The following is a 13089-nucleotide window of genomic DNA, read 5'->3' as shown; positions in this document are numbered from 1 at the left end:
CACATTGTCAACGACTTTGACCCTGAGATATTCTTGTTTATACATCGTATCTAACATTGCTTGCAGGTAACCTTCAATGTACAACTGCATCGTTCAACATAACTTGTATAAAAAATTTGTACAAAGACATTTCAGCCGTATAAAATTGAACTTAAGACAAGAAAAATGCAAATTTAAATAAATCAAAACAAAAAAAAGTATCAAAAGTGCTTTTCTACTTATATTGTTAAATCTTAGTGATGGAACTAGAGGTGGAAACAGTAAAGGGCGAAGGGTGAACAAAAATATTTAAAATTTCACGTGAAATTTTATACACTACGAGTTTCACCACCCAAAATCAATTCAGTCACTTCATCCTGCCACCTTTGTCCAGCCTCACCACCTATCTTCTGAAATCTCGGATCCTTGGGTGATCTAGTATATACTCCTAAAGAAACAAGAATGGAATAATGTAACAGGAGGGCAGATAACTCCACTTGCCTCATCAATTCCAGGACTTCTATCAAGCTTAATTTTCCTATCAGGGCCACCTTCCATGAAAGCATTACCCAACACTGTTGGTTCCATTGCTAATTTAAGAATTCCTTGGTGGAAACCACCAACCTGATAGAAATTACACTCGAAACAGTAAGTTTTAAAGATCCAAAAATTAGAATACGACATAAATAGAAGAAATAAAAAAAAAGAGAGATGCAGATGAATGACACCATTCCACTAAAACCACTCGTTTCTGCTCCCTTGAGGACAGAGTCTGATACTTCAGTCACTGCAGCAAATAGTATATTCGACCCCGCTGTTTTCAACTGCAGTTAGGACAGATTTTAAAATTATTTTGACATGGTGATTATTATACCGAAGAAATCGGCTTCTTAGTAAGGAAAAAGGACCTACAGTTTTTCCCAGATCACCAAAGTAACGCCTTGTTCCGGAAAAACCTTTGTTATCAATGAATTTGCTTATGAGCTTGAGTGTCCCTTGTGCACGTAAAAAAGAATCAGGCCAGAATCATATTGCAACAAAACCATTTCATCAATTTGAAACAAGAAATTTATTTCAGTTTACATTGTAAATATCCAAAAAACACAATCAATTACCTAAGATTAAAGAGCAAGTACAAACCGGAAAAGTAAAAGCAATATTATTTCTAAAAAGTATAGCAAGTTCTGTTTTTCGGAGATGACAGCATTTCATTCAGAAGGAATTTTCAAATATCTCCCCGGATACGGTGTCCATAAGTTGACAAGGCTTCAATTTTAGCAGGCTCAAAACATAACTTTATTTTTTTTAAAGTCACAAATTAATAAACCCTTGAAATCTAATCAATTGGAATTGTCACATGATAACCCTGTTTAATTTAGTTGCATATAATAAATTCAACCTTGCATAATCAACACATTTTCTAAAGTAATTCTGATACAGAAATGATAATTTTTTGACTATTCTATTTATTATGAAAATGCTGCAACGTAGAATCATTTGAGGTCCTACACAAATGCACAAGGCAATCACTCGATTTAGATATGAAATCACAGCTTTTCAGAGGAACGTGACCACCATGAGGTAGCAGAGAATTGTTATACCATAGAAAATTAACTTTCTTTTAAAGTCTAACACTCCACACCAGCCTCATTCAATACTATAATACAGCTGCCCACAGAAAGAATATCTACCACAACATTCTATCAATCAGTCAAAAACACTAATAGTGTTTTCACATCGTTCTACCTCATACAAAAGAAAAGGATCGGATAATTATATATGGTATTAGCCAACTTAATCGAATTAGTCTGCCAAATTGTGCTTGTGATAAAATAAAATTAAAAACAATGCCACAGAGAAAAAAATTGATAATTTCAAGCAATATGCCAACCATGAACTCAACCCACCCTATGTATTACATGATCAGTAAACTATAAGAAAGCCACAAAACACAGTGCAGATATCCGCTCTTACTTTCCATGCAAATAAATAGAGAAGATATACCTAAGGTCACGCCAGGAAGATTTATGCCACTTGAAGGATCAAAAAACACATCTAATGAGGATGAAGCTGAATCATCAAATATAGAAGCAAAAGCTGGAGGAAGCAATGGGCTACCCTTTGCCATATAAATTGCTCTCATGGAATACCTGTGAAACATAAACACAATTTAGACAAGCAAACATAATTGAATAAAGTAAGGTGAAAACAGAACCCAACATATTACCACGAATAATGCTGCGCACACTTAATGGTCAATTCGCGCAAGGTAATCATAGCATGTGTAACAAGGACTCCATTGAGCTCAACAGTCTTACTTTGGATGACCGGCATCTACGTAGAGTCAGAGAAGTCCCATGCAAAGATCATAATAACTCCCAAAAAAGACATTGACATCATAAAAGGAGAATTTTTATAAAAGCAACTGCTTCCATACCTTAATCACACTATGGAGTAAAGACCGTAGAGTGTCTTGAGTTGAACTATAGCTGTAATACAATTCCCCCGGAAGGAAGCTTGCCACAATCTGTCACGTGAAAGAGCATTAGAAATTAGCCTATTGCTGTTCAGGAAAAGAAAACAGCATAGAGATCAAATACCATACCTTAATTGGGTGGATTTCAAAATGATCAAAGTAGTACTGTTGACGAGGAACACTTGAGTCACTGAGAGAGCTCCTCCAAAATGGAACAATTTTCATTAGTGTTTCCTCATCAAGGTTCAAGGTGAGAGGCTGCAAAGAGGATGACGAACAACGATCAGCTCGTTTCATGACACTGAATAAAACACATAGAGCTACACCAATTTATCCAAGTTACCAGCAGCACAATGGATAGATGCTTCACTTGTTTAACATGGGAGCTGGATGGACGTAAAATAATCATGATGCGGAGTATGCAATCATTTGCATCCGACTTTTCTGATTGATGCCTACGAAGCATTGTTGCAAAAGGAGCACCGACCCACTTCTCATCGACGCTCAATGACTGCATGTGTTAGTCATATTCACCACATTAAGCACTTAGATATGGTGGGATTCTAGTATCAAGTACATCACAATATTTCAGATTTAACAAAAACACTCCACATGGATGGGAATGAGAGATTATTAATGGAAAACAAAAAACCTGGACATACCTGTATTCGGATCTGATTATAGTTATGCCGGCTAGTGAACATACAATCACAATTAATCCTCTCAAATCTTCCGATTAATATTGGCACATCATCGGATGGTTTGCTTTTATCTACCTCCTTCAGAACATAAAAAAATAAGTAAAGCATTAGGTCATTAAGTTAATAAGGAAAACTAGGGTTTCTTCACGTGAAGGCTACTTTCTCTTACGACAAGTTTTACAATTGTGGTATTTCATCATCAGCTAGTTAGTTAACCGTTAACATGCAGATTTCCGAGCCAGTCAAAATTTCATTCCACCAGAGGGCACAACAGGTGCACAAGGTCAGTTTTTTGATGTAGAGGGCTCATCAAACGTTTGACTAGCTCTACATACCTCAAAGAACAGAGCAACAAGCTTTATACATTAAACTTAGAGTTGCCTTGAATTACATCACTACTCAAATATATCATGTTCGCACAACTGATTCATAAATTAAACTAACCTGCTTGGCATGCTCAAGCAAGTGAACAGCCAAATAAGAGATTCTCAGCCGCATCTTTGTTCGGGTGCCATATGGCTCATTCACCTTATGACTATCAGAGAAGTCACAAATTCTCAAAATCCGAGTGACACCTTCTGCATATACTTCATAACCTACCTTTACAGTTTCTCTGTGCAGTTGTTGACTGTAGGTGGTTTGTTTTTGGTCTTTCTTTTCAAGTGGTATATGAAACCCCAGACTTCTCGTCTGGTTATTCCGATAAAATGATTTCCATGACCGAACCTTATCCAAGTTAATTTCACGCAGCAAATGCACATCTGCCAGAAGAAAAAAGATATAACTGCACATCCAATGCATAACAAGATTTATGATAAGCTTGTGTGGTTTTGCAAACATTATTTCTTTCATTTTCTCCAAGGCTCCTATAACATGATATCACTTGAGTGCAAACAACTGCCCAAGATAATCAATTTAGTGATCACAAACTGCTCAGATCTAGTTTGAATAATTCAATTCTGCGCTAACTTTTATGTTTAATCTAAACAGTTAAGCTTTATAGCTACATCTCATAAGAAAACTTTAACAAATAAAACCACTAATCAGCAGTCATCTCATAAGAAAACTTTAGTGCGTCTTCTAACATTTACATCGAATTCACAGCTCAGCAATCAGAGACGTTAAATATGCAACGATATCAAATTTGGATAGCAGAAGCATCCTTAGCATGAATAAGCCAATCAAACCATCATTACTAGCAGCAACAATTTTTCCTAAATTAAAGAATGGCTATTAACTTAAGCCGTCAATGCTGCCACTGTCGAGAAATCATAAAAGTACTCGTTCATCTGTGTCACAACGAGAATAATTCGTAATCATCAAGGATTTCCAGGAACATCGTCTTCAACATTACTGATAGCACAAAATTGAAAAAAAAATCTCAATCTACACAGAAATTTAACCGCTAATCATTATCTTGAGAAAGCAAACAATCACAAAGAACAGAAACTACCATCAAGTTGAATAACTAGTTTATGCGGAAGAGTCAGATCATCCCAGACATAACCCACACTAACACCAGCTCCTAAAGCTTCTGGTGCTGATGAACCCTGATGGGAAATTATAAAGAGATACATGAGTATGCCCATGCAGCCATGCTGACTAAATTGGAGAATAATAAATGGTGAAATGGAACCTTTTGATAGTAAGCTATAGGAGTATCATGTAAACGGTTCTCTATTCGATAGGGCAGATTTGTATCTGGCGACCTATGAAAGTGCAAAACGATGGAAGACCCTTCTTCTACTACATGAACTACTGCATAGTGGGAAAAATTGTTCTCATTTGATAGGTGATTTTCAGGGTATTCTGAAGATTTACTGAATTTCAGGTAAAAGCGCCCCAATGATGCCACACACACTGGCCCTGACCAACTCAGTCCACTTTCATTCAGTTGGAATTGAATGAAGAGAGAGATATCGTCTTGAGATTTTGTATGCTTTCGGAGAAGATTCTCAATAGCATTGAATTCTCTCTTATTTTTCATTACTTTTTTCAACCTTAAAGCTTTCCGCTGCTTGCTGTTGATAGCAATAGACTCTTCCATTCCCTTTTTCAATAAAGCAAAACATAAAATCAAAGTACAGGTCATTGCATTTACATAACACAATTCAATAGACAGGTTGCCAGCAATAGAACAGTTAGACCAAACCTCCATATAGCATTGCCGGACAGTGATAATTTCTTCCGATTCATTGCACACAACATAGCGTGAGCTCAAAGTTACAATCTGAGACAGAGCCTCTTTGCCAGTGGATGGCCTCAGAGAGACCCCCAACCTCATAATAGTTTTTAATCCAGAAATATCTTCTACTTCAAGATCTATTTCTGCAAGGCCCGATAAAGCATCCAGGTCTAATTGTGTATCACATGCTTTTTCCTCCAACAATTTCAGCCGCAATTTGGGGGATCTGAAATTTCAAAAAGATCACCACAAATCTCCACATACGAATGAAAAATAAGTATTTTAACAGTTCTCTGCATGGATATTCTACATCTTTATTTACATACAGATGAGCTCAAACTTTACCATGCATCACCTCCACCAGAAGAGAGATGGAAAAATCCAGAAAATAAACAGTGAGAAATTGGTTCTGCCATGTTTACAGTAAGAAAATCCAAAGAATGTTAAATAAAGCAGGAAGAATCCCAAAATCTATGATTGCAAATCCTTATTCCACAAATCAGAACTGTAATGTCAGTAAGTATGTATTTTTCTTCATTTTTTGTTTGAAGAGTAAACTTCAAATCTTCAATGTTTGCGGCAGCATTTGATGTGCACATGTATGACTTAGGTGGTTCAACAATTTTTACATTATTCAGTAAAAGAACAATAGGATATCATCCATGAGATTTTATTTTTCCTCTCAAAAATAAATTGATAACACGTGTATATGCAATATCATGCTTCTGTGAAAAAAGAGAGTATTTTCTTTTGTGTCTTTGTGTTTTGACGCGAGATCAGATTTTTAACCTGCCCAACAATGTCAATGATGAAAATCAAGACCTTCAATATTTATAGTCAGAGTTGTTATAATAACAACAATAATAATAACAATTCCAAATGAGAAGTTATTACAGCATATGCACATAAAAACTAATCCGCATATGTCCATCATGAGACAGTGACATCTTTTACGAAAACACCAAGCACTAGCTTCAATAAAAATAAGATAGAAATCAGAAAGAACAAAGACATTTACTTCATAAACCATGAAGCGATGGAATTAGGAGGCAAATATGATCCCAACTCTGGAGGAATGCTTGAAACAAATCTTTTCATGTCTTCGCTGAAAAACATGTATCTTGTTTAGGACCAGGTTTAATGTAAGTTGACATAATAAGCAATCAAATGATTACCTAGAAAAAGATTTTTGTTTAGAAACAAAGCAAAATAACATTGCATCAGTATTGTTTTGCAACGCGTACGACGTCAAAACAACAACCTGCAAGCAAGCCCAATAAAATTTTATGAGTTTCGGCAAGCAAGCCCAATAAAATTTTATGAGTTTCGGCTTAGTATATTGTATAAAAGTTATATTAGTAGCTAAGTACCTTTAATGTGCCTCTGTGCCCACGAGACAGTCTCAGTGTTGCAAAGTATTTCCCACCATCAAAGTCCAGCTCAATGTCCAAGTGAGGGATATCATGTTTTTGCTTTTGTAATTTTCTAACCCAGTCACTGCTGTTGACAGGTTTACTTCTCGAATCAAAAGACGATATAGTAACAGTAAAAAAAATGGTTTCAGGGTTAGCATAAAAGTTAGCAGTCGATCCACATGGAATAGTTGCATTACTCCATGTGTTCCTGTCGTCCGTGCTAGGCTGCAGATCTGCAACAAGGTGAAAGTAAGAATATAATATCTAGGAAGCTAAACAAAATATAGAATGTATCCTTACTTCATTCACCTTTATCAGTCAAATTAACATGTATCTCTGTGTGTAGTAAATTTGAAACTTGAATTGTAGGAAGAACGAAAATTTCCTTCTGCTCTTGCATTGCAAGTGGTGAACTTTTATTTCCGGGGGCATAACCAAAGGTATCAGGATTTATAACAGGCATTCCCTTTCCAACAGTTAGTATCAGGAAATGAATATTAGCAACTACTACTTCTTCAGATTTGAGAACACAATTTGCACTTCTTAGGGAATACTTCACTGAATCGACAGAAAACGCCTTTCTCACTTTGTAACTTAATTTATCAAATACGCCAGATAGGTGAACAGGCTTTCCACCTTTAAGATCATCTGACCACTCCACAAGTGATTGATTCAAAATTTTCAAACTATCGTCTATATTTGGCCTAAAAGAGAAAATAAAGTTTCCTGCAGTTCAAATTGAAATTTAATTAGTCCTGGGTAAAACACAAGCCAATCGAGGATTTTCCTGCCCTTTAGTATGAACAAAAGTAATTCTGACATACAATGCATAAACAAATACACAAGGATGATAATGCATTGAAATTGACTCATATATTATTTTAAGGGTAGAGATTCCAATTATCAATACAATATGACAATTGCAGTATTCAGAATAAGAACCCTAAAGTATTCAAAGAACTGATCACTAGAACAGCAATTTTAAGCATTTTAGAAAATTGAAAAACATTTGTATGTTGATGCATACACCAGTAAAACAAATCACAAGTTACTGATAAAATTAACGGTATATCTTCCTTGAAGAAATGAAAGTCTCTCGTTAGGGACAACCCCAACTAGTATACAGCGAAAGCAAGATACCAACTACCCGCCATTGCAAGTGAATAGATTAGACTAACAATGGATAACAGTTATTTACAGTGCTCTAAAAGGTGAGCTTAAGCAGTGGTTAAGCAAGATAAAGTGTCAAGTGCAGGAAACCATAATGATTTGATCAAACTAAAAAAATTAAGTGCTCAACCCATGGTTGACCACATTAAACATACTTAATGCACGATACATACCTGCTTTTTAGTACAAGGATTAATTTTAAAATAATTTGTTATGTCATTTCAACAAAATGAAATATTAAACTTTCAGATTTTATTTATTTTCAATAATCCGAAATTCTTCTCTCAATAGAACCATTCATTATCCCCCAAATAATCCCTTGCCTTATTTCCCCTCCAAAGGCCCTCAATTTATCTTTGGTTCTTTTACACTTAATTTTAAAAAAGTAATGCTTGATGCTACTTGGTCCCATCACTTCACACGCTTTGTATTACACAGAACCTTGTCAAGAACATGATAGCATATTTTACAGTCTTTTTTATCCATATTGTTCTGTAGTATTTTGTATTAGCATTCACCCTTTGTTTAAAATAAAATCAGTTTGAACTAACCATGGTTTAAAGGCACAAAGCGTGGCCAAACATCTGGACAAAACATTAAGCATTAAATTAAAAACTGAAACATGCCTAATAGGACCTTAAACATAAAAGTGTTTTTAATTTTTTATAATTTTATTTATAACGAAACTAAAAGCCAAACTACAGATAAAATCATGGCTTTTGGAGGGAATGGAACATGGATTTATTTGGGGGAAATGAATGTGAGAGGATTCTATTGGGGGAAGAATTTCAGATTGTTTAAAAACCGACACGAAAGTTTTAATATTTTATTTTTAATAGAAAACTATAATATATTCATAAAATAGAAATAAAAGTTAGGAAAAAAAGACAAAAAAAATCCTTGTCAACTCAGACACAAATAAAACTCCAACTTTTCCATAGATCCGAAATCGGAGTTCTTAAAATTTACATACTAGATCTGAAATCAAGAAGTTCTTAAAATCTACATGTTTCCCTGTCCAACTAGATGCGCGAATCTTAATATTTTCCCAAACATCTTCAGCCGATTCTTCTAAACCATCGAAAATCCGTCTATTCCGCTCCAACCATACTGACCAACAAATACAATGTACTATTACTGTCCAAAAAATTCTATCCATCTTACCCATATCGCGTCCAAAATATGCCTCAAAAAGCTCGGGCGATCTTGCAATTACCCATACCAAACTCATCTCCCTCCAAAGAACGCTTGTGAAATAACACTGAATAAGTATATGATCCCAGTTCTCCACTTCATTCTGGCACAAAACACACCAATTTGGACACAAAGCACACGAAGACCATTTCTTTTGCATCATCTCACAAGTAGGCAGTTCATCCAGCACTCCAGTCCACGAGAATACTTGAACCTTTGATGGGATTGGACTTTTCCAAATGACATTAAAGAACGAAAATAAAGGAAAATCCCTAATCGGAAAGAAAGGCTCGTTCAAAACTCCTGAAGGATCCCCATCCCAGGCTCTGTTATCTTCAACCCTCTAAACAATCCGACTCTCTAAAGATCCTAAAAAAAAACTCAGTTCGTTCACTTCCTCATCCCTCAAATCTCTCCACAGATGTAGGTCCCAAGATATAGAAGAATCAGATGAACATTCCTCCATCTGGACAAAATTAGAAATAGTGTCATTATGAACCGATGAAAGTTGGAATAAAATAGGATAAATATCCATAAAGGAAGAAACCCCCCACCACCCATCTTACCAAAACCTTAACCTATTTCCCCCTCTAACCACCACATGAGGCCGATGAAAAGCCGGATAAATTATTGAGATAAACTTCTACGAACTTCGAAAAGTACTATATCTCGCTAAATCTGTTTCCCAGACGTTGTTTTTAACTTGTATTTGCTCACAATAATTTTCTTCCATAACGGCTACTTCTCAGCATAGCACCTCCACCACCACTTCCCCAGCAGGGCCTGTTCCTTAGACAAATTTTACTAATATCCAAACCTCCTCTTCTTTTTGGTTTACAGAATAACTCCTACGCTACCATATGACAATGTAAATCTCCATCGGCTCCATCTATAAAACACTCATAATTTTTTCCATGAGCTCCACTATATTTTCTAAATAGTGACATGAAATACATTGGTAGAACATTCAACCCCGCATAAATCAAAGTTAATCTCCCCCTAGACATGAATGTTTTCTTCCAACTTGTCAACCTTGACAAAAAAGTTCCCAAAACGAAATTTTATCGGGCTTCCACCCAGTGGAACCCCTAGATATTTTATTTTATTATATTAAATAGTAAAATAAATTATTATCATATTAATATTGAGACTAAAAAATTAAACGTTATTGAGCATTATGCGTGTTTAACACAGTCAACCCATGTGTTCGCTTTTGCCAAATCGTTATATTTTGCTCGCGCTTCACACTTAATCAAATTGAAGAATATTTTCGGCTTCTTCGTCAGATCATCCATCCAGCACCATTCTTGGGTCATGTACAATAGCCTATTTGGGTACATTCCACTCAAGTCTTAGTGCTAACGCTATAGTCCCTAAGATTGTTAATTTGTGGGCCTCAAATCATATGGCACGAAATTCTATAATTTTATCAACTTAACACTCGTTATACTCAACTAGTGTTATGACTGTGGATGTTTCCTTGATGGTAGTTGTTTGGATGAGTGGTATTAAGTAATTCAAGGATATTCTCGATAATATTTATATATCCCTTCCCTCACATGCAATCTGATTTCCATTAGTAAGCTCACTCATGATAATTGATGTTTTGCTAAATCTCATGTCAATTTCAGGATCTGCTATCAGGGATGACATTTGGCAGTGCTAGAACTCACAATGGTCTTTTGTACTTCTTTGAGACGATACCATCCTATTGTCGTGCTAGGACTCACAACGGCCTTTTGTACTTTGAGTCTTTGAGATGATCCCATCCGATTGTCGACAAACACCAATGTCTAGAGTTACTTTGAATTTAGTCTCTACTGTTGTGGAAATAATGACATCGCACTATAGGCTTCACCATCCTAGTTTCTTTTATTTACAATATTCATTCCCTTCTTTGTACGATAATTAATGATAAGGATCTACTTGCGAGAATTGTCAATCGGCTACCAAATTTGCACTTAATCTTCCCCAAAAGGCAAAATTTTATCTCCTTCCACCCCATTTTCCCTCATCCATAACGACATTTAAGGGACCTTCACCGATTACTAAATCTAAAGCCATAAAATAGCTTTTAAGTTTTAACGTTCATCGATAATCACACACGAGTTACATGGGTCTATCTGCTTCATTACACATCTGAACTTGCAAAATCTTTCAAGACTTCCACAAAAGGATTCAAACTCGATTCAACAATAATATTCGAATCCTTCGAACTAACAAGAACGGAATATTTCAATACCATTCTCGATGGCTATCTGGTGGGTTATAAGATCATACATCAATGCTCATGAGTCGATACTCCTTAACAAAATAGAATATCAAAACGAAAAAAATAGTCAGTTTTAAATATAGCTCATGCTCTCATATTCACAATGAATATACCTAAATACCTATCGGGATGCCATTCTCACTGTTGTATACCTCATAAATCATTTACCCAGCAAGACCATTAACTTTGAAACCCCTTCGTCCCTGCTAAAAAAGGTCTATCATCAACTATCCACAACTCCTAACCTTCCATTAAAAACATTTGGGTGTACAACCTTGCATGATCATAATCATAGCAAACATGATCCTCGAGCTATCAAGACTGTCTCTATAGTTTACCCGTTACCCTACAACTCAAAGGGTCAACGTTGTTATTGTCCTCACATATCCTTCAGATCAAGCTCGTTAGGATGCTCCACAACTCCTAACCTTCCATTAAAAACATTTGGGGGTACAACCTTGCATGATCATAATCATAGCAAACTTGATCCTCAAGCTATCAAGACTGTCTCTATAGGTTACCCTACAACTCAAAAGGGTCAACATTGTTATTGTCCTCACACAAAGAAACCTACATCTCCTTCAGATCAAGCTCGTTACGATGCTCTAGCTGATTCAAATCAATTTTCCTGAAATAAATCTCGTAGGTTTGAGATAATTATTTTAAACATTTTAGTTTGGTAGGATAATATTTGATTGTCCCTTAATTGAAGGGAATTTGTCGTATTTTTTGTTATTAAAGGTTGTACTGATTGATGAGTAAAATACCAATTATTTATCATTTTTGTTTTATACAATTACCACAACACTAAAAAAAGAAGAACTGTTCAGTTTAAGATGTTTTTAACAAAATTACCGTTCATCAAAAGAATATGGTCAAACGGATTCAAAATAAATTGTTCTTATCAAATAAAATAATATCCGCTTTGCCCTCATAAAATGTAACCACCTCTTATCAAATTGGTGACAAAAAAAATCAACAGATTTCATATACTAACTGAGAGAAGTTTCACTGGTGTATTCATCTATGCATCTTGTGGGTTAGTTCAGGTTTCAACTTTCATATACAGCTTTTGACATTAGCAGCAAGCATAATTACACTTTCAAATTTAAGTTTAATTACTATATCTGAGTACTGATAATGGAGAAACAAGCAGATAGGCTCACCAACGCTAAGAGATGTCAAAGCCTTTTTCAGTCCACCAGACGAATCAACAGCATTAAAGGCAGTCAAAGAATCATCAACGACATCTCCAGCTTTCAGCGTCAATGAAGCAGCATCTGTTTCTTTATGTTGAGGCCTTTGAAAGCGCAGTTCCAATGGGAAATCAGTTTCATTGTGTATTTTAAGCATAGGAGCGACAATAATTGATATACCATCCTACGAATTAGCACAGGAAAAGGGAATACATTAGCTCCAATTAAACAAGAAATAAGTTTCCACTGTTAGAAGACAAGAATGACAGAGATGAATACATACCTCAATTCCCCTAGATATTTCAACAACAATAAGAGGACCAGGAAAGGACTTAGAATCTGATTGAGAACACAAAGACGAAAATTAAAGCTAATTTGCACCAACCATGTCACCCAGAAAATATCATTACAATTTTATTATATGCCAAACAAGGAACAGTAGCCACCACCTCTTCCACTAGATACCACTATAAAACTGCAGATCAAGAGGAAGTTAGCTTA

The 13089-nt window shown here is 35.6% G+C and overlaps 1 protein-coding gene across 3 annotated transcripts in view; it reads right to left on the bottom strand.

Annotated features, from left to right (window-relative positions):
* The window catches only part of LOC142546666 (uncharacterized), a 41740-nt gene that overhangs the window by 4928 nt on the left and 23723 nt on the right, over positions 1-13089 (bottom strand). Inside the window, exons 15-34 of one of the 3 annotated variants that reach the window (XM_075654504.1) lie at positions 12872-12927; positions 12559-12772; positions 7066-7482; positions 6712-6989; positions 6517-6602; positions 6360-6446; positions 5309-5567; positions 4793-5206; positions 4610-4706; positions 3601-3917; positions 3118-3234; positions 2799-2966; positions 2585-2713; positions 2417-2506; positions 2207-2313; positions 1984-2129; positions 892-974; positions 708-803; positions 481-603; positions 1-84 (exon numbers count right to left, since the gene is read on the bottom strand). In XM_075654504.1, coding sequence (XP_075510619.1) covers positions 1-84; positions 481-603; positions 708-803; positions 892-974; positions 1984-2129; positions 2207-2313; positions 2417-2506; positions 2585-2713; positions 2799-2966; positions 3118-3234; positions 3601-3917; positions 4610-4706; positions 4793-5206; positions 5309-5567; positions 6360-6446; positions 6517-6602; positions 6712-6989; positions 7066-7482; positions 12559-12772; positions 12872-12927 — 3368 coding nt within the window. Of the gene's footprint in view, positions 85-480; positions 604-707; positions 804-891; positions 975-1983; positions 2130-2206; positions 2314-2416; positions 2507-2584; positions 2714-2798; positions 2967-3117; positions 3235-3600; positions 3918-4609; positions 4707-4792; positions 5207-5308; positions 5568-6359; positions 6447-6516; positions 6603-6711; positions 6990-7065; positions 7483-12558; positions 12773-12871; positions 12928-13089 lie in introns of those variants that run through there. The other 2 variants (XR_012820501.1, XR_012820502.1) reach the window with 2 other exon arrangements.

The sequence above is a fragment of the Primulina tabacum genome, chromosome 5 (genome assembly GCF_025594145.1).
Source record: "Primulina tabacum isolate GXHZ01 chromosome 5, ASM2559414v2, whole genome shotgun sequence".
Classification (NCBI taxonomy): domain Eukaryota; kingdom Viridiplantae; phylum Streptophyta; class Magnoliopsida; order Lamiales; family Gesneriaceae; genus Primulina; species Primulina tabacum.
Note: the sequence above shows the minus strand (reverse complement) of the source record. Positions and strands in the feature narration are given on the sequence as shown.